The sequence below is a fragment of the Aotus nancymaae genome, unplaced genomic scaffold (genome assembly GCF_030222135.1).
Source record: "Aotus nancymaae isolate 86718 unplaced genomic scaffold, 86718_ANA_hifiasm-v0.15.2.pri h1tg000108l, whole genome shotgun sequence".
NCBI classification, from domain to species: domain Eukaryota; kingdom Metazoa; phylum Chordata; class Mammalia; order Primates; family Aotidae; genus Aotus; species Aotus nancymaae.
The window spans coordinates 29,531,325-29,553,126 of NW_026988523.1; the positions used below are offsets into that span (position 1 = coordinate 29,531,325).

The 21,802-nt window shown below is 48.4% G+C and overlaps 3 protein-coding genes across 4 annotated transcripts; 1 reads left to right on the forward strand and 2 right to left on the reverse strand.

Annotated features, from left to right (window-relative positions):
- Nucleotides 1-17,262: 17,262 nt before the first annotated feature.
- On the reverse strand, nucleotides 17,263-19,746 carry LOC105724184 (histone H2B type 2-E). Its single transcript, XM_012462540.2, has one exon. The coding sequence runs from the start codon at nucleotides 19,471-19,473 to the stop codon at nucleotides 19,093-19,095; it is 381 nt and encodes a 126-aa protein (XP_012317963.1). The 5' UTR covers nucleotides 19,474-19,746; the 3' UTR covers nucleotides 17,263-19,092.
- Nucleotides 19,747-19,750: 4 nt separating this feature from the next.
- Nucleotides 19,751-20,241, forward strand: LOC105724183 (histone H2A type 2-C). Of its 2 annotated transcripts, XM_021674266.2 has the most exons (2): nucleotides 19,808-19,888; nucleotides 19,994-20,213. In XM_021674266.2, exons 1-2 carry the CDS (start codon nucleotides 19,808-19,810, stop codon nucleotides 20,195-20,197), a joined length of 285 nt encoding a protein of 94 aa, XP_021529941.1. In that variant the 3' UTR covers nucleotides 20,198-20,213. The 2 variants fall into 2 exon arrangements, with proteins under 2 accessions (XP_012317962.1, XP_021529941.1); XM_012462539.2 differs by having other exon boundaries at nucleotides 19,751-20,241.
- Nucleotides 20,242-20,298: 57 nt separating this feature from the next.
- LOC105724185 (histone H2A type 2-B) lies at nucleotides 20,299-20,795 on the reverse strand. Its single transcript, XM_012462542.2, has one exon. The coding sequence runs from the start codon at nucleotides 20,744-20,746 to the stop codon at nucleotides 20,354-20,356; it is 393 nt and encodes a 130-aa protein (XP_012317965.1). The 5' UTR covers nucleotides 20,747-20,795; the 3' UTR covers nucleotides 20,299-20,353.
- Nucleotides 20,796-21,802: the final 1,007 nt, after the last annotated feature.

Sequence of the window (21,802 nt, forward strand, 5' to 3'; positions counted from 1 at the left end):
CCAGGCCACTACATAATAGAAGCTTTGGGCCTTGACCATGGAAAGGTTCCACGGGTTCTCCCCTCAGCCCAACTGAGCCCCCTGCCCTCACATTGGGTGAGGAAAGGATAGGCAGTGCGAACAGGTATATGCACACTCACTGTGAGGAAGTGCAGCCTGTCTGACCCAATCGCTCTCACCCAACCTAGGATCAAGCCATGGCAGGACAGTTTCCTTACCTATCAGCAGCTGTCTCAGGGATTTCCCCACAGGGCCAGGGCAACAGAATCTGGTTCTGACTGTGACCATGGTCTGGAAGGGCCATAAGGAATTCTCCAGTGCTGATGGGGTTTCCGAAACTGTCAGAGTTTAGTAACAGCTTTGACATCTTTTGGTGATAGGACAAAGTTAACACTCCTGTCACTATTCTGCGAAGGCCAAACTTCCTAGGCCCCTTAGGAAACATTTTAGAATGTCTTTGTTGGCTTGGGAAACTTGAGCAACATAGAACACAATTTTTTCATATCAATATCAAAATGTAATCATTTCAGGTACACAGAGTTCCCCACTTTCAGATTAGTCTTAAAGAAAAGAAATGTGGCCGGGCAGAGTGGCTCATGCCTGTAATTCCAGCACTTTGGGAGGCTGGGGCAGGTGGATCATCTGAGGTCAGGAGTTCGAGACCAGCCTGGCCAACATGGCAAAACTTCATCTCTACTAAAAGTACAAATAATAATAATAATAATAACCAGGTGTAGTGGCAGGCACCTGTAATCCCAGCTACTCAGGAGGCTAAGGCAGGAGAATCACTTGAACCCAGGAGATGGAGGTTACAGTGAGCTGAGGTAGCATCATTGCACTCCAGCCTGTGCAACAAAAGTGAGACTCCATCTCAAAAAAAAGAAAATCAAGTACAGAGCAATTCACATTTGTCTGGTAGGGGACTTTTGGCCCCGTTCCCCGGCCATGTGGAAAAGGCCTAATTCCTGACAAAGGTAGCCCTTCCTCCCCTGCAGGGAGGGGCCCTTATCTCATTCCATCCAGGCCCAGCCCGAGACCAGCAACCTTCCCGCCCGGCCGGTCACTGAACCAATCACCATCCACCCCATCAGCTCTCCCGTAACCTCCCCTCCCACAAACTCCCGCCCGGCAGGTTTCCTGCCTAGCAACCAACCTGGCCAATCACTACCCGCCAGGTCAACTCCCCCTAGCCTATCACTACCTGCCAGATCAGCTCTCCCACCGCCCCAGGCCCTCTGCCCCTATAAAATAGATTGAACAAAGAAAGCACGCGCGATTCCTCCCTGCCCGCCGGAGTCGCCCGGAGATCCCAATAAAGTCGGTACTGGTCACCACGCTTCCTGCCTCGTGTCGGTCGAGCGCCTGCCTGCCTCCGTGGGTCGGGGTCCCACAACCGGGGTCGCACAACTGGTGCCGAAAACCCGGGAGGTTCGGGCTGCTGGGCTCCCCACAGCCCCCCTCCCCCGGCGACCCTTCTGGATCTGGCTGATCTACACTCTGAGTAAGGTAGGACCGATTTTATTACTCTTTCCCTGCCTTACCTTTCCTTCCCCGTGGGGTGCACGGCAGTCCCTCCCAACTCCAACTCCACGGATCTCTCGCCAAGCGCCGGCCGGCCCGAGTACGATCCTCCAACCAGGCTCCAGGAGCCTTTTGGAAGCGCCGGACAGGGGACGCCCTCTCTGACTCTTCCTCTCTCCAATTCTCCGGGTATTTGTAGTGTTCGGGGGACGCCTCGTCCTACATTTACTCTCCAATTCTCCGGGTATTTGTAGTGTTTGGGGGACGCCTCTTCCTACATTTACTCGGTAGTTGGCAGGGAACCACTGCCGCGCCACCCATGGGGAACGCAGAGTCCAAAATACCCCTTAACACTCCTCTTGGGTGTTCGTTGTGAAATTTTTCCAAATTGGGATACTCGCAAACCTTGAGGCAAAAGAAACTTATTTTCTTGTCTCAAGTGGCATGGCCTCAGTACCAGCTCGATAACCAGTCACATTGGCCCCCGACTGGTACTTTCGATTTCAACATCCTTCGTGATCTTGATAATTTCTGCCGCCGCACCGGCAAAGAACGCGAGGTGCCTTATGTGCAGGCTTTTTGGGATCTCCGTACCCACCCGGACCTTTGTTCCACTTGCTCTACTCATGAGGTTCTTTTAGCCCAGGTTCCTCGCAACACCTCCTCCACCATCTCCATTACCTCTCCCCTGCCTTACTCAACACAGGAAGAGCTGCCTGAACATCTGTCTCCTCCCCCCGCACTTCCTGCCTCAGAGGCCTCGCCTCGCCCTTCCCCCACTCCCTCCGCGCCTCCTCTGGAGACCGCACCCTGCCTTACCTCCCCGGTAGCAGCCCACACTCGCTCACATCAGCCCACCCTCCTGGCTCCGCTTCAAGAGGTGGCCGGGGCGGAAGGTTTGGTTAGGGTACACGTCCCTTTCTCCCTTCAAGATCTAGCACAAATAGAAAAGTGCTTAGAATCCTTTTCCGCCGATCCATCTACATACATAAAAGAGTTTAAGTACCTCACTCAAGCTTATGACCTCACCTGGCATGACATTAGGGTCATCTGCACCTCTACCCTAACGGCCGAGGAACACGAGCGTATTCTGGCCGCCGCCCAACACCAGGCGGACAAAGATCATGCCATAGACAATCAAATTCCTTTAGGCCTTGAAGTTGTCCCCAATGAGGACCCGAGGTGGGATTATCAGGCAGGACAGGGCTCTGATATACCCAGGCGGGACCGCATGATACGGTACCTCCTTCGGGGAATGGAGGCCGTATTGAACAAGGTAGTCAATTATGATAAATTAAGAGAGGTCACCCAATTCCCAGATGAAAATCCCGCTCTTTTCCTAGGCCGCCTACAAGAAGCTCTAGTCCAATATACTCGACTAGACCCTATATCCCAAAATGGTGGCCGCCTTACACTTTTAATCCTATCCTGTGCCTCGCCCTTAAGATGGTGGCCGCCTTACACTTTTAATCCTATCCTGTGCCTCGCCCTTAAGATGGTGGCTGCTTTATACTTTTAATCCTAGCCGTCTTTCTTTCTGCCTAATTCCAATGCCACGGTCCTAGCTTCCCATTTCATTTCCCAGTCTGCCCCCGATATCAGGAAGAAACTAAAAAAGGTAGAGGAGGGTCCGGAAACCCCCATACAAGACCTGGTAAACATGGCCTTTAAAGTTTTTAATGCCAGGAAGGACACAGCTGAGGCAGCCCCCCAAGCCCGAATGAAGCAGAAGGTCACCTTGCTTGCTGCCGCCCTGAGACTGACAGGAAACCCAAAGCCAGGGAACCCAAAGCTAAAAAGCAACTCCTGTCTTCCTCCTGGAGCATGCTTTAAGTGTGGCAAGGAGGGACACTGGTCCTCGACCTGCCCCCAGCCTCATCCGCCCACTAAGCCTTGCCCTATTTGCCAGCTCATGGGACACTGGAAGTCGGACTGCCCCAACTTGCCCAGGGTCCCGGCCCCTCCAGGTCGGCGCACTGGACAGCAGGGGGCAGCCGCTGGGAGCCTGGAACCTGGTCACGCATCCCAAGACCCAGGCACCTGGAATTACTGGGGCTGTTGGACGAATAGTGGGGCCCTGGCTCCCCAACTCCGGTTACCCTTGCCGAGCCCAGGGTTATACTCAAGGTAGCGGGTAAAAGTGTCTCCTTCTTGCTCGACATGGGGGCTACCTATTCTGTGCTCCCCACTTTTTCTGGACAAATCATTCCTTCCCAGGTCTCTATTATGGGGATTGACGGAACTCCTAGCACCCCAGGCCAAACCTTGCCACTTACATGCTCATATGGCCCTACCCAGTTTACTCACTCCTTCTTGGTAATTCCATCTTGCCCGGTGCCTTTACTGGGCTGAGATATCCTCTCCAAACTAAACGCCAGCATTGCCTTCTCCCCAACCGTTCAGGGTGATTTCCTCTTACTGGTCTATGCTCCCGAACATCCACAATCCGTAGACAGTCTACGTGCCCTCCTTCCCGAGGTTAATCCCCAGGTCTGGAATATAGACAGTCCCACGGTGGTAACACACCACCAACCCATTAAAATCCTCCTCCAAGAACACTCCCCTAGGTTCCTTTGCCGTCCTTAATTCCCCATCTCTAAGGCTCACCGCATTGGCCTCAGACCCATCATTGAGCGGCTTAAAAGCCGTGGCCTCTTAATCCCTATAAACTCCCCCTGTAACACCCCTATCCTTCCTGTCCACAAACCTTCAGGGCAGTATAGGTTAGTTCAGGACTTACGTCTTGTCAACGTGGCAGTTATTCCCATACACCCAGCCAACCCCTACACATTACTCTCACACATCCCCCCGGACACTGCCTACTTCTCGGTGTTAGACCTTAAAGATGCATACTTCACCATTCCTCTTGACCCAAGCTCATGCTTCATCTTTGCCTTCACCTGGGAAGATCCCCTTACGGGAATCTCCCAGCAACTCACGTGGACGGTCCTCCCTCAGGGGTTTCGGGACAGCCCCCACTTGTTCAGACAGGCACTAGCCCATGACCTACTCAATTGTGACCTTACACCCTCGTCAGTTCTCCAATATGTGGACGACCTGCTAGTTTGTTCCCCCAACCGCCCCGAGTGTATACGGGCCACCACTGCTCTCCTGAACTTTCTAGGGGGCAAGGGGTACCGGGTGTCCCCTAGTAAGGCCCAAATAGCCTCATCCTCAGTCACCTACTTGGGGTTACAGTTAACGCCCGGGAAAAAGTCCATCACGATTGATCGGCTACCGACTCTTAAAACTCTCCAGCCCCCACAGCCAGCCCAGGAAATACCCTCCTTTTTGGGCTTGGTTGGGTTTTTCCGCCACTGGGTACCTAATTATGCGGCCCTAGCCAAACCTCTGTATCAGGCTGCATCTGACACCCCCACGGGACCGCTCTCTTTCCAGGGCATGGTTACCCAGGCCTTCTGAACACAAGCAGTACCGATATCTTTTAACCATTGTGGATACCTTTTCAGGCTGGATTGAGGCTTACCCTACCGCGTCTGAGTCTGCAGAAACAGTTACCACCCATCTAATCCAGGACATCATACCTCGCTTCGGACTCCCAGCCACCATCCAGTCTGATAACGGTCTGGCCTTTGTCTCCAAAGTTACTAATGCTGTCTCTACCGCCCTAGGAATCCAGTGGAAATTACACACCGCCTACCACCCACAGTCCTCCGGTAAGGTAGAGCGGGCCAATGGCCTCATCAAAGAGCAGCTAATGAAACTCATGCTAGAACTTCGCCAGTCTTGGGTAACCTTGCTTCCCATTGCCCTCGCCTGACTAAGAGCAGCCTCTTGGGGCCCCTCACAGCTCAGCCCGTTTGAGCTGCTGTACGGCCGTCCTTTCCTGCTCTCAACCCCTCCACCTCCCGACGCCACTCCCTTAGGGGGGGTACCTCCCCTATTTTACCCTTCTCCTGAGTCTCCTCCATGAACACGCTAACGCCTCTCTTCCCCAGCCTACCCAGCCATCTGCCCAGGAGCTGAGTGACTTGCAGCAGGAGAGGGAGAGGCTGGAGAAGGGCATAGGAAGAATTTGTATGGAAATTATGGTGACTCTTTGGAATATAGAATCGAAGGGCCCTAGACCTACTCACCGCTGGACAAGGAGGCACCTGCATCTTCTTGCAAGAAGAGTGCTGCTACTACATTAATGAATCTGGCCTGGTAGAAACCAGAATCGAAAACCTACAAAAAATCAAAACCAATCTACAAAATCAGAAATTTTCAGCTGATGCCACAGCGTGGTGGTCTTCCTCTATGTATACCCTCTTATCCCCGTTAATCGGGCCCCTGGTAATCGTCTGTTTAATTTTACTCATTGCTCCTTGTTTCCTGCAGTACCTGCAGCAGCGCTTCCAGGAGCTTACACGTGTTACCATTCACCAGATGATGCTCCAGCCAATGCCTAACCTCCATCGGCCGGACTATCACCATACTCCTCTCCAGACAGCCTAAACTCCTACCCCCCACCCTTTCGCCACCCCAAAGTCAGCAGGAAGTAGCCAGAAGGACAGCCGCCGCCCCTTTTCCCTCTTTAAGGAGTTGGGAATGTCTGGTAGGGGACTTTTGGCCCCGTTCCCCGGCCATGTGGAAAAGGCCTAATTCCTGACAAAGGTAGCCCTTCCTCCCCTGCAGGGAGGGGCCCTTATCTCATTCCATCCAGGCCCAGCCCGAGACCAGCAACCTTCCCGCCCGGCCGGTCACTGAACCAATCACCATCCACCCCATCAGCTCTCCCGTAACCTCCCCTCCCACAAACTCCCGCCCGGCAGGTTTCCTGCCTAGCAACCAACCTGGCCAATCACTACCCGCCAGGTCAACTCCCCCTAGCCTATCACTACCTGCCAGATCAGCTCTCCCACCGCCCCAGGCCCTCTGCCCCTATAAAACAGATTGAACAAAGAAAGCATGCGCGATTCCTCCCTGCCCGCCGGAGTCGCCCGGAGATCCCAATAAAGTCGGTACTGGTCACCACGCTTCCTGCCTCGTGTCGGTCGAGCGCCTGCCTGCCTCCGTGGGTCGGGGTCCCACAACCGGGGTCGCACAACATTCTCTTGAAAATTATGTCCAGCCTGGTTCCAGGGAAAGCCTACCATGAAACTGGTATTATTAATTAGACTTTGGGTCCTTTGATCACAGTTGATGATGTCCTCAGCTAAGTCAGTGCTAGAAGTGGACAGAGATGAAGTGATGCATGTGAGAAAATTGTAGAATGTAGATTTCATAAGATTTGGTGTTTTGAAGCTGGATGCAATGGCTCATGCCTGTAATCCCAGCACTTTGGGAGGCCAAGGTGGGCCGATCACATGAGGTCAGGAGTTCAAGACCAGCCTGATCAACACAGTGAAACTCCCCTCTATAAAAATACAAAAATTAGCTGGGCATGGTGGCGTGTACCTGTTGTCCCAGCTACTCAGGAGGCTGAGGCAGGAGAATTGTTAGAACCAGGGAGGTGGAGATTGCAGTGAGCCAAGATGGCGCCACTGCACTCCAGCCTGGGCAATACAGCAAGACTTTGTCAAGAAAAGAAAAGAAAAAGATTTGGTGATTTAGGAATTTGGAAAATGCATGCAATAAAGGAGCTTCTGGCCTGAGGAGCTATGGGGTTGATGTTAGATTTCAGTACCATGGAGAATGCAGAGATAAGAAAACGCTTTTGTTTTTGTTTTGTTGAGACAGATTCTCTCTCTGTTGCCCAGGCTGGAGTGCAGTGGTGCCGACCTCTGCTCACTGCAACCTCCGCCTCCCAGGTTCAAGTGATTCTCCTGCCTCAGCCTCCCAAATAGCTGGGATTACAGATGCCCAACACCACACACAGCTAATTTTTTCAGGGGGAGGTTTTGTTGTTGTTTTTTGTTTTTGAGATGAAGTCTCGCTCTGTCGTCCAGGCTGGAGTACAGTGACGCGATCTCAGCTCGCTGCAACCTCCATTTCATGGGTTCAAGCAATTCTCCTGCCTCAGCCTCCTGAGTAGCTGGGACTACAGGCAGGTGCCACCACACCTGGCTAATTTTTTGTATTTTTAGTAGAGATGGGATTTCACTGTGTTAGCCAGGATGGTATCGATCTCCTGACCTTGTGATCTGCCTACCTTGGCCTCCCATAGTACTGGGATTGCAGGTGTGAGCCACCACGCCAGGCCTAATTTTTTATATTTTTAGTGGAGATGGGATTTCACCATGTTGTCCAGGCTGGTCTCAAACTACTGACCTCAAGTGATTCACCTGCCTCAGCGTCCCAAAGTGCTGGGATTACAGGCATGAGCCACCATGCCCAGCTAATTTTTATATTTTTAGTAGAAACGAGGTTTCACCATGTTTGGCCAGGATAGTCTCAATCTCCTGACCTCGTGATTCACCCACCTCAGCCTCCGAGCTGGGATTACAGGTGTCAGCCACGGCGTCCTGCCTTAATTTTTAAAATATAGATTAAATGGAGGGAAAATAAGAAATAAAGTAAAATATAAAACACAGTATTACTAACATGCACTTCGAGAAGCAGGAATTCACTAGGACTGAGAAAGTAAAAACCTGTTCTGCCATTCAACCTGTCGTGTTAGGCTGCACTAACAGAGATAAAGGTAGCCTCAGAAATCACAGTAAACATTCTTTTACCCGAGGGCGTGCTGCAGCTATGAGTAAAAACTCATAACTCCCTTCTTTGTGTAACCACTCCTTTATTTTTCACTGAGAAACCTTGTACTCTAAAAATCACAGACTACTGAACTTGGGCTTCTCGAAACCGTATCAGTAAGAATGAAGCATCCCCCTCCTGCCTGGAATACCTAAGTCACCTTGACACAAAAAACTAGCAGCAATTTTCAACACAGGTACAAAACTTCAAATAAGGAGTTTCCAAACACAGCATTCCACCTCTATCTCAACTTTGTAGTTTCCAAGGAAACAAGACCCTGGATCCACTTTGAAGTCCCATCCCATGCCTACCCTTTCACACAGCCCTGTTTTGCTTTGAGCCTGTGAAAACTACACTCTTCCCCCAAAACCAATGATAACTGGAATTTTCCTTTTGTTTCGTGAGCCCCACCCCCACACCGTCCTGCCACCAGTTTATCTGTTGTGTGTTCTCTCTCATTGTAACAAATCAATAAACCTGGCTTAGTCAGACTAAGTGGTGGTCTCGGGCTAATCGAGATACTGAGTTTTTACTTAGAATTAATATAATTCATTTCAGCATTCCTGTATTGTCGGAAGCTTTGTGTTTTGTCTTGTTTTGTTTTGTTTTTGAGACAGGGTCTCTGTCGCCCAGGCCAGAGTGCAGTGGTGTGATCGTCACTCACTGCAGCCTCAATCTCCCAGGCTCAAGCGATCCTCCCACCTCAGCCTCCCTAGTAGCTCAGACTACAGGCGTGGACCACCATGCCCAGGTAATTTTTGTATTTTTTGTTGAGACAGGGTTTCGTCATGCTGCCAGGCTGGCCTCCAACTCCCAACAAGTTATCCGCCTGCCTCAGGCTCCCAAAGTGCTAGGATTACAAGCATGGGCCACTGCATCCCAGCTGTTGGTTATTTCTAATATCTTTTAAATTACTATAAATGCTGCATCAACATCTTACTTCTTTGATATTAATAGTGTAGTATAGTAACTGAAGGAAGACCCTGGAGTTGAAATCTGGTTTTGCCGCTTACCGACTGTGTGACTACGAGAAAGTTACTCATCTCTCTGTGTTTCCTCCATCTCCCAATCTGTAAATGGAAATACTCATACTACCTACTTGATAGGGTTATTGTCAGGATAAAATGAGTTAATAAGTGTAAAGTGTTTAAAACATTGTTGGCACCAAGAAAGAGTATGTAAGTGTTAGAGAAAGTACATATATAGGCTGGGCGTGGTGGCTCATGCCTGTAATCCTAGCACTTTGGGAGGCCGAGGAGAGTGGATTGCCTGAGGTCAGGAGTTCAAGAGCAGCCTGGGCAACACGGTGAAACCCCATCTCTTCTAAAATACAAAAAATTAGCTGGGCGTGGCAGTGTGCACCTGTAATCCCAGCTACTCAGGAGGCTGAGACAGGAGAATCGCTTGGACCCGGGAGGTGGAGGTTGCAGTGAGCCGAGATAGCGCCATTGCACTCCAGGCTGGGCAACAGAGCGAGACTCCATCTCAAAAAAAAAAAAGAAAAAGAAAAAATATACATATGTGTGGTGGTGTTATGAGATATATTCGTTTCTGTCCACAGTTCCTGGCTTCTAATCCCCGTAGCCCTTGCACAGTCTTTTTACAGTGTACAGTACAATCCAATGTTGGGTGTGTTAGGCCTCAGAGGCAGGCCTCAGGAGACAGAATCTCTCTGACTTTCTCCTGCCCTCCTTTCACCTCCCCCAAGGCAAGGCTATCTAATATTTACCCACCTTTCTGACTGCAGGTCTTAAGACCCTCCCCAGAGAGGGTCCCACCCTATACCCTGGGGGAAGGAATGCTGACATCATGAAGCTTCCATAAAAACACAAGAGGAATGGATTTGGGAAGCTTCCAGATAACTGAACACATGGAGGTTCCTGGAGGGTGGCACCCAGGGAGGGCTGGAAGCTCCTCACCCCTTCCCCTATACCTCGCCCTACAAGTCTCTTCATGTATATCCTTTCTAATATTCTTTATGATAAACCATTAAATGTGTTTCCCTGAGTTCTGTGAGCCATTCCAGCAAATTAATCAAACCCAAAGAGGGGGTTATGGGAACCCCAGCTTAAAGCTGGTCAGTCAGAAGTTCTGGAGGCCCAGACTTCTGACCAGTCTCTGTGGGGGAGCAGTCTTGGGGACTGAGCCTTCAACCTGTGGCATCTGATCTGCCTCTAGGCAGATAGTATGGGCGTTAAATTGGAGGACACCCAGCTGGTCTTCGCTGCTTGGTGGTGGGGAGAAACCCCCACAGATTTGGTCACAGAACTCTTCTGTGTTGATGAGTGTTATAGCGTGACAATAGAGAAAAACACTCAGAGTTTTCTTCCTATACAATATGCCATTCTTGTTTACCTCTGCATTTAATAATAAAACATGTTCTGCATCTTTTTCTAACTTTTTATTTTGACATAATAATACATTTACAGAAAGTTGCAAAAATAGTATGAAGAGCCCCACGTACCTTTCATTCAGCTTCCCACAACAATGATATCTTATAGAGCTGTCATACAATATCAGAACCAGGAAAATGACATTGGTACGTCACTGTTAATGTCCACAGACTTTAATTCTTTTATTTACAATTTGTAAGCCTTTATTCATTTAGATGTATATTTGTGTGTCTGCATGATGCATAGTTCTGAATAATTTTATTCTATGTATAGATTAGCGTAACCACCACCATAATCAAGATATAGAACTATTCTGTCACTTCCAAAAAACTCTCCAGGGTATCCCCAACTACCTCTCACCCCACACTCACCCCCTGGAAGCCACTATTCTGTCCATCTCTATAGTTTCGTCATGTCAAGAATGTCCTGTAATATGTACTGTGTAAGCCGGGCACGGTGGCTCACGCCTGTAATTGCAGCAATTTGGGAGGCTGAGACGGGTGGATCATGAGGTCAGGAGTTTGAAACCAGCTTGGCCAACATGGTGAAACCCTATCTCTACTAAAAGTACAAAAACAAACAGCAAGGCATGGTGGCATGCACCTGCAATCCTGGCTACTCGGGAGGCTGAGACAGGAGACTTGCTTGAACCCGGGAGGCAGAGGTTGCAGTGAGCCAAGATGGTGCCACTGCACTCCAGCCTGAGTGACAGAGTGAGATTCCGTCTCAAAAAAAAAAAAAAAAAAAAAAAGTACTATGTAAGAATAATTTTTAGCCTGTAATCCAAGCACTTTGGAGGCCAAGGCGGGCAGATCACCTGAGGTCGGGAGTTCAAGACCAGCCTGACCAACATGGTGAAACCCTGTCTTTATTAAAAAAAAAAAGAAGAAAAAGAAAAAGAATAATTTTTAAATGCATAGAAATATAATTTTTTGCAAGAACACATAAAAGCAAAATTAGAACAATTGTCTCAATCTGAATAAAGAATGCACACACAATGGGATAATACTAAATAAGGAAAAGAGCGGGTATCGCCAAATAAGCTTGCATTAGAAACAAAATTTTAAGGAGGAAATGTCAGGGGACACAGTGCAGCCATGATTCTAAGTAAGGTGATATGACCTGTGTATAAAGTGGGTTAATCTGGGGTGAAGGGTGCAAAAGGAATCAGAAGGAAGCCATACCCAAGACGGGAGGCCAAGTTTCAGGGACAAAGATGAGAGGACGAAGAATGAGAACAAGGGAACCATACAGAACCAAGTATGATCTGGCCACTGTACTCCAGCCTAGGTGACAGAACAAGACCTTGTCTATAAAAAATAATAATATTTCTGTTTATTGAAGTATTCCAGCTAATATATGAAAGCAGTGAGAGAATATCATTATTTTGCAATTGATAATGAATTAATTGATCTGAGCATTGAGAATCAATCACTGTTGTTATCACAAAAAGAGAAGCAGCTAGACATTACATGTCTCCTGATAGAAAATAAATAGTACTGCCTACCAAGTAGTCATGTCAGGATGAAAAAGTAAACCTAAATCTAATTAAGCCTCCAAGTACCAATTTACAGAAAATAGAGGACAGAGGATCATGAGAAACTACATCCTGGAGACAACTCTCTAAAGAGCACATATTCAGGTCCACTGATCCACCCATTGTTTCATGGAAGCAGAGTTGTAAAGAAAGCCAAGCTATGATGAGAAGGCCACCTGCGGCACGCAGAAGCAGGTGACCATGGTAGTTGGTGTCAACCTGGTTGGCCTGACAAAGCCATTTCCACTTTTTTTTTTTTTTTTTTTGAGACGGAGTTTAGCTCTTGTTACCCAGGCTGGAGTGCAATGGCGCGATCTCGGCTCACCGCAACCTCCGCCTCCTGGGTTTAGGCAATTCTCCTGCCTCAGCCTCCTGAGTAGCTGGGATTACAGGCACGCGCCACCACGCCCCGCTAATTTTTTGTATTTTTAGTAGAGACGGGGTTTCACCATGTTGACCAGGATGGTCTCGATCTCTTGACCTCGTGATCCACCCGCCTCAGCCTCCCAAAGTGCTGGGATTACAGGCGTGAGCCACCGCGCCCGGCCAGCCATTTCCACTTTAAGGGAACCCCTGTTGCAGTGAACAAACATACGCTTTTGAGGGTCAGGGTGCCATCTGCTCCAGAGAGGGCTCAATGGGCACAAATCATGTGGCCTCTGAGACTTTAACTCTTCTTAGTGCCACAGAGCTCCTTTCTGTTCCCATAGTCAGGTCAGCTGAGGAGCTCACTGGGTTCCTTAAAGTGAGTTTACACAATCTGGGCTAATCTGCAAGATCTGGCTCTGTCTACCTGTGTAAGCTCTTGGTGCTGCTCTGTCCTGCTTGCCTTCTAAACACTGCCTGTACTAAACTTCCTGCAGTTCTTCCTGTCTACCTGAGCAGGATCTTTTCCAGGCCTTGCCCATGCCATCCACTGCCTGAAACACACTTCCCATCCTTGTCACGTGTCATCCTAAAGGTCCTTTCCGCAGGGAGGCCTTCCCTACACCCACCAATGTGAAGTTAGGACTCCCTCGATTACACTCTCTATATCTCTACTTCTACAGTCATAATACTTGTCCCACTTTCTCATAGTCAGTAGTTCAATACATCTTCCCTTCTAGCCACTAGATGTCCAGGAAGGCAGAAGCCACTCCTGTTCAATTTTATGTCCTCACTACCTAGCAGATTGCCCACCATCTTCACAGATACTCAGTAAATTCTTGAATGAAAGAACAAATGATACCACACCTAACAATGTTTAGGATTCAGAGAGAAGAAAATGGTCCTAGAATGCTTTTCTTATAGAATTTAATAGTGTTCATAGTTACTTAATATTTATAAAATTAGTAGATACAGATTTTCAATCACACATATAAATAAATTATTAAACCTAGCCCCCTCAGTCACAGGGATAGTGATCAGTTAAGGGTCAGTTTCTGAAACCCAAACAGAGCTGCCCTTCAGACCTATGCCGGAATTATTGATAAGCCATATTATGAGCTATGATAGTGCCCCTCTTCTTTATTTCGGGAGGGGGGCAGAGTCTCCCTCTGTTGCCCAGGCTGGAGTGCAGTGGTGTGATCTTGGCTCATTGCAGCGTCCACCTCCCAGGTTCAAGAGATTCTCCTGCCTCAGCCTTCCGAGTACCTGGGACTACAGGCGCCCACCACCAAACCAGGCTAATTTTTGTATTTTTAGTAGAGGTGGCCAGGCTGGTCTTGAACTCCTGACCTCAAATGATCCACCCGCCTCAGCGTCCCAAAGTGCTGAGATTACAGGCATGAGCCAAGGCGCCCGGCCAATTGTGTTCCTCTTAAAAGCCCAGTACTCCCTGGACCACATTGTGAAACCAAATATGAAATAAGAATTGCTGATGACGTTTCACATTTACTTTTTTTTCCTACTTTTTTAATGACAAAGACTATGAATGCGAATGTTTTTTCTTTTGAAGGCCAAGCTGGAGGCAGCGAAGCAGGCCACTGAATGTTTGTGAGCAGGGGCGTGGTAAGGCCAGATCTGAGCTGAAAGTTCCTCTCACAGCAGGATGTAGGATGGATTCAAGTGATTTTGAGTGTAGGAGAACAGAGGTAAAACTGTAACACTTTCTCCCACTTGAATAGAATAAATACTTGTGTATATGTCTCATCTCCCCCATCAGAGTTTCTTCCCAACTAAGGGCAGAAAGCTTATTGTGTTCATTTGCGGAACCACAATGACACAAAGGGGGAGTGGATTAAAAAGTGGAGGAGAGGAGCCAGGCACAGTAGCCTGTGCAGGTGGCTGAGGCAGGAAGATTACTTGGGCCCAGTTCTAGGCACCCTGGGCAACACAGCAAGACCCCATCTCTAAAAAGAATAATAATAAAGTAAAAAATAAAAACTAGGAGAAGGACTGGAAATTTAATGAGACAACTGTCCATCACCAGGTAAATGGATTAACAATTGTAGTGTAGGCCAGGCGTGGTGGCTCACGCCTGTAATCCAAGCACTTTGGAGGCCAAGGAGGGCAGATCACCTGAGGTCGGGAGTTCAAGAACAGCCTGACTAACATGGCGAAACGCCGTCTTAAAAAAAAAAAAAAAAATTGTAGTGTAGCCATACAATGGAATACTACTCAGCAAAAGAAAAAAGAACTGATAAATGCAATAATACTAATGAATCTCACAATAATTACACTGAATAAAACAAGCCAGATACAAAGAATACACCCTATGTGATTCCATATGTATCAAACTCTAGAAAATGCAAACTATCTATAATAACAAAGCAAATCAGTGGTTACCTGAGGACAGGGATAGGGACAAAAGAGGACACTGGTGAAGGGGGCAGGATAAAAGGATTATGAAAGGGGCACTAAGAAACTCTGGCGGTTGAGGGTGATAGAGTATGTTCATTTTTTTTATTGTGGTAATGTTTTCACAGGTATGCTTGTATGTCAAAACTTAGCAAATTGTACTTTAAATATGTGCAGTTTATTGTATGCCAATTATGCCTCAGTAAAGTTTAAAAAAAAAAGTAAAGTGGCGTATGGCAGAGAAATGACCCTAGGGAGATGGAATTTTGGCTGGAGCCTGGAAGATTTGACCCTGGCTTGAAGAAAGATCTGTCCAAGCCAGAAGTAAAGGCAATTCAGTTCAGACCTGGGAACAAGCAAACAGGTTTAGGGGAAAGTGAACAGACCATTTTAACCGGAGCAGAAAAACTGTATAGTGGGGCGTAGGAGATAGAGCTGTAAAAGAAGGAAAAGGCACATTATGGGAGGACTTCAATATCAGGCTTTTAGAACACATGCATTAGATTGCAGTTCTACCACCTGCTGAGTGATCTTGGACATGTCACTTAACCTTTCTGAGATTCGGTTTCCTTATCTGTAAAATAAGGATGATAAGAGTTTTGCTCTTGTCACCTAGGCTGGAGTGCAATGGCACGATCTCAGCTCACTGCAACCTCCACCTCCCAGATTCAAGTGATTCTCCTGACTCAGCCTCCCGAGTAGCTGGGATTACAGGCATCAGCCACCATGCCCAGCTAATTTTTGTATTTTTAGTAGAGACCAGGTTTCACCATGTTGGCCAGGCTGGTCTTGAACACCTGACCTCAGATGATCCACCTGCCTCGGCCTCCCAAAGTGCTGGGATTACAGGCATAAGCCACCATGCCCAGCCAAAAGAACCTTTTTTTTTTTTTTTTTTTTTTTTTTTTTTGAAAGGGGGTCTCACTCTGTTGCCAGGCTGGAGTGCAGTGGCTCCATCTGAGCTCACTGAAGCCTCTGCCTCCCAGGTTCAAGCAATTATTCTGCCTCAGCCTCCCAAGTAGCTGAGACTACAAGCACGTGCCACCACACCTGGCTAATTTGTGTATTTTTAGTAGAGACAGGGTTTCACTGTGTTAACCAGGATGATCTCAATCTCCTAAACTCGTGATCCACCCACCTTGGTCTCCCAAAGTGCTGGGATTACAGGCGAGAGCCACCACACCCAGCCAACAGAACCTATCTTAAAAAGTGGCTGTGAAGATTTAATGAGACAATGCATGTAAGCCACTTACTTAGCAGAGGACCAGGTAAACAGTTAAGTGCTAAGTGGAAGCAATCATTATTATAACAATTATTGTTATTAACCCCAACATAAGCAAATGTTTAAAGATGCCTGAGAAGGAGAAATGATCAAAGAGGTTCTTCTGGATTAATCTCACCATCACTAATTACTTCCCCTCCAGAGTTAACATATCAAACTCTATCACCTATTCCCCCCTTTCCCACTCTATAACTTCCTTCCCAGTGTATATCATGCCCAGGAGGAGCCCAAAACCAGCAACTAAGGCTCTCTCATGTTAGTCAAAGGATTCCAGCTGGTGAGCCCCACCACTGTGGGGACAAACTCAGTTGAGTTGAGCTATGGCCTCTGGGATGGAGGATCGCAGCCACCTTATCCCACCCTCAAGGTACTCAGCCACCACCACCCAGGATTTATATCCAGTGTGCACTCTGAAGAGAATAAAGCCAGTGATATTTCTTTTTAATTCTAAAGCATAGGGTCCAGGTTTTCAGAATGACCCTATTTCTCAATTCCCTTAACCGCTAACCTAGGAGCTTATTCTCTGGAGAATTTCTGAAAAAAGGCTTCTCGGTGCCTCAGTTTCCCGATCTGTAAAGTGAGTGATAATAATGGTACTACTTCCTGAGGTCCTGGTGAGAATTAAATGAGTCAACATGTATAAAGGACTTAGAACACTGCCTGACACACAGTAAGTGCTCCGTAGGTGTTAGCTTAACTTTATTATGAACTTTATTTCTTCCATCTTATTTGTACCGCTTTCTATTTGTGATCATATATTTTTCAATTACTCAGCATTAACAGTGACCTTTTTAAAAAAAATTTTTTTAATAGAGACAGGTTTTCATCATGTTGGTCAGGCTGGTCTTGAACTCCTGACCTTGTGATATGCCTGCCTCGGCCTCCCAAAGTGCTGGGATTATAGGCATGAGCCACCGCACCCAGCCAACAGTGACCTTCTAACAGACTATTTAAGCCCCAGTGCACCTTTGGGGCAGCAGTTTGCCTGGTAGCTTATAAACAGTTATCCCCCAGCTCAGAGGCACCCAAGCTTTTCTACAGAGCCAGTGGAATTTGTATCTGTTAATCTCATTCATTGAGAAAATATACTATAGATAAAAGAATTCAGCAAAGACTTTAAATTAGCTGGCAACTTTATTAATAACAACAACATCTACACACATTTGAAAACACACATGTAGGAGACAATTAAGATTTATTCAGTCTGTGATAATGTCTAGAGCTCGTTTGGATTCATCAGACCCCTGCAATCAACTCCAAAAGCCCTTAGCCAAAAGCAGAGTTGAATCACTCATCAAACCATCAGTGTCTTCCTCGGCAGAATCAAGGGTTTGACAGAAAGAGTAAATATTCTGCACTTCCACAAAATAAAACTAAAATGCAATTGTCCTGCATCTGAGAATACAAAGGTGGACAGTATGAACTGCATGACCATGGACCAATGAGGCTTCTCTTGGCCTCGTTTGTTTAAAAAAAAAAAAAAAAAAAAAAGATTAACTTTGTAGTCCTGCCTATCTTGAATGGCCTCCTGAAAACCAAGAGGTGGTGAGTGCAAATTAAAAGCTCCTCTCCTTTAAGAAGGGAACACCAAGACGGGAGAGTAAGAAAAGAAGGAAAAAGGCTCTTTCCAATGACCAAGACGCTGAATTTGATGAAAATCCAAAGGAGGTTAGGCTAAACTGGGAAGCACAAGGGTGGAACTACCATTGCCACCTCCTCTTTGATGCAAAAAGAATCTTAACACGGCCCCCTCCCAGCTGTTGCACTGAGGTGACTAAGGATACATTTGAGGGAGTAGCTCCAAAAACATTTCCATTTTCACCGTGCCTTCACATACATCTAATGGAAATGAACAGCACCCATCATCCATCCACAGAAGCGATTTAAAAAAAGGTGGGATGGGAAAATTAACCCAACAATATTAATTCAATACGTAGTATTTAAGTAAGCGTCCACAATATGCCAGACTCTGACTGGAGCTGAAGATGCACGGGAAAACCAGACCATCCGGTCTGTCAAGGGCTTGAGAATGCCATGAACAAGAAAACAGACGAGCCAATTTCAGACAGCTGCTATGAGGAAGATAAAACGAGACCGGCAACTATGAGAGGCGCGAATTCCGGAGTGGATGACGTAGAAGGTCTCTGAGAGGTGACTTTTGAGCTCATATCTACATGGTGTCTTGCAGCGACCCGGGGCCGTAGCGTTACCATTTAAAGCAGACACCATTAAACGCAAAAATTATCCACAAACCGAGAAATAGGAATCTCAAAGTCTCAAAATGAACCACGGAAACTGAAATCTACAAATTAGAAAGCGGCGCAGAATTTCGAATAGTCATGTCGCCCAATCAGGAAAAGGCTGGGACCCGGCTGCGCGGGCTTCGTCCAAAGTACACAGAACGGCTGGCATCCACAGGAGGCCCCATCCCAGGGCAGAACTAGTGACCGGACACAAAAGCTGCTGCGAAGCGTCAGTCATACAGAGCTGTCACGCAGTGTTTGCGGAACCCGGACTGAATTGTGTCCGAGTTCTCTTAAGTGACAGCCTGACTCAGCCACTCCGTTTTGGAATGATGAAACAGACCCAACGAAGCCACCAGGGCGCCAGCGTGTGAGGCGGGGGCGGGGGCGGGTAGAGTCGGATTCCCAACATCCTAAATGAGAACCGACTCCGGGGAAAGCTAAGCAGCACAATGAATAAAGACACGCTCTAGATTCAAAAGCAAATCCAATCATGCACCGAGGACCTCGAGTTCCAAATGATTATGCTACGTGTGCTATTTCCCATGACGCTTACGCTAAAATAACTTACTTTGTGAGAAAGAACTAAGGGAGTAAGTGAACAAGCTCTTTTCTAGTGATTAGGTGGGTGGCTCTGAAAAGAGCCTTTGGAGTCAAGCAGCCGGCGACTCGAGCGAGCGAGCGCCAGGTCCCGGCAGGGACTCACTTGGAGCTGGTGTACTTGGTGACCGCCTTGGTGCCCTCGGACACGGCGTGCTTGGCCAGCTCGCCGGGCAGCAGCAGGCGCACGGCCGTCTGGATCTCGCGGGACGTGATGGTGGAGCGCTTGTTGTAGTGCGCCAGGCGGGACGCCTCCCCCGCGATGCGCTCGAAGATGTCGTTGACGAAGGAGTTCATGATGCCCATGGCCTTGGACGAGATGCCGGTGTCGGGGTGGACCTGCTTCAGCACCTTGTACACGTAGATGGAGTAGCTCTCCTTGCGGCTGCGCTTGCGCTTCTTGCCGTCCTTTTTCTGGGCTTTGGTGACGGCTTTCTTAGAGCCCTTCTTAGGAGCAGGAGCGGATTTTGCCGGTTCAGGCATGGTAAGACACAGTACCACCGCGACTTAGCCAAGAAAAGAAGTAAGAGAATGGGCGGGCCTGATCCTTTTATAACCACCTTATGCAAATTAGGGCTCCGAAACTCATTCACTTCCATTGGTCCGTGTGCGGACCTTGCGTTTTCAGCAATGTCTACGTAACGACACTGACTCTTGACTTGATTGGCCGGTTCTGAAGCCAAATTAGGACCAATGAAAAACTCGTCCTTGACCCCACCCCTAAGAAAGCTTATAAAGGCTTTCTTCTTGGTGATCTTTCAATCTTATTTTGTTGCTTGGTTCTGAGCTTTGTCTGTGTTTAGCCTTGGTTTTAGTCATGTCTGGTCGTGGCAAGCAAGGAGGCAAGGCCCGCGCCAAGGCCAAGTCGCGCTCGTCCCGCGCTGGCCTGCAGTTCCCGGTAGGGCGAGTGCACCGCCTGCTCCGCAAGGGCAACTACGCGGAGCGGGTCGGGGCCGGCGCGCCGGTCTACATGGCGGCGGTCCTGGAGTACCTGACCGCCGAGATCCTGGAGCTGGCGGGCAACGCGGCTCGGGACAACAAGAAGACGCGCATCATCCCCCGTCACCTCCAGCTGGCCATCCGCAACGACGAGGAACTGAACAAGCTGCTGGGCAAAGTCACCATCGCCCAGGGCGGCGTCTTGCCCAACATCCAAGCCGTTCTGTTACCAAAGAAAACCGAAAGCCACAAAGCCAAAAGCAAATAAATACAGACAAACCAAAGACCAAAGGCTCTTTTTAGAGCCACCCAAGTTTTCAAAAAAAGAGCTAATGCGCTGCTTCGTTATCAGCCCTTCATTTGACACTTTGGTGGCTCTTAAAAGAGCCTTTGGGGTGAATGGGTATGGTGTCAAGCCTCTTAATTACTTGTTCTTGCCAGGCTTGTGACTCTCCGTTTTCTTGGGCAACAGGACAGCCTGGATATTGGGCAAGACGCCGCCCTGGGCAATGGTGACACCCCCGAGTAACTTGTTGAGCTCTTCGTCATTCCTCACAGCTAGCTGCAGATGGCGAGGGATGATGCGCGTCTTCTTGTTGTCCCGAGCCGCGTTGCCCGCCAGCTCCAGAATTTCCGCGGTCAGGTACTCGAGGACCGCTGCCAGGTACACCGGGGCGCCGGCCCCCACCCGCTCCGCGTAGTTGCCTTTCCGCAGCAAGCGGTGCACTCGCCCCACCGGGAACTGGAGGCCAGCGCGGGACGAGCGCGACTTGGCCTTAGCGCGGGCCTTGCCCCCCTGCTTTCCGCGTCCCGACATTACGGCTAAAATTGCAGTCACAGCTTCTTTTTCAAGGAGAAGAATGTGGAAGGGATAACCAATTTGATGTAATTTATAAGAGCCACCGGGAGGGGTGAAGGGAAGTCGTTTGATTGGCTGAAAGCGGAGCCGTATCCAACAGCCAATAGGAAAGCAGAAAGCCGCCTCTCGGTTTGCATCCTGCGCCGAAAGGAAATGACGGATCTTGTCAGTATCTACCAATCGCTGAGAGCCACATTAAAGCCCCTTATTTGCATGTCAGGACTTTTAAAGAGAGTAGGCTTTCAAACAAAACGCTGGTTCCTTTTTACCGAGTGGCACTGTGGGTTTTCCTTTGTTTGTCCCCAGTTTACAGTCGGCAAATCCCAGGATGGATCCCCAAGGGTCTGCAGAAGACATCCACAGACGGAGAGTTACTCTCACGCAAGAATAGGGGATTCTGAAGCTGATTATCCCCCTGAGCTATGAAGTACCAAGTCCCGCCCTTTCTGTCTCGTCACGGCCAAATTCCCTTTTAAAATACTTGTACTATTAAGGCTGCCTCCATCCTCGCCCCTCAGTGTAGCCGCCGGCAGCGGCCTGTCTCTGCCCCACCCCCACACGCCTGCACTCCTCGGAATGCGGTTTGACCGAAGCTAGAATAGATTTGTCATCCTCCTCTTGACCTCCAGGAGGCGGCCTTGAAACTTGCTCCCTTGGCTTTCAAAATGTCGCCCTCCGTTTTTCTTACCTCGCCGACTTTTCTCATCCTGCTCCCCATTCCACTGCCCATCTCTAAATCTGCGAGTCCATCTGGACTCTGCATCCCTATCTCCAATTTTATCCCAGAGTCTTACCCATTTCTATACTTGCAACTAACATCCAAATTTGTTTCAGAAGCTCGGACCCCCTTATACCTAACTACTTACTGAATACTTCAACCTACTTGTCCCAACGAGCATCTCAAACAACCGCAGCCTATCCAAACGCGAACACAGGCAAACAACCTCCCCTTTGCCGTCTTCTCCTGAAATGCACCAACATACTTACAGATACCTAAGCTGAAATCCACTCGAC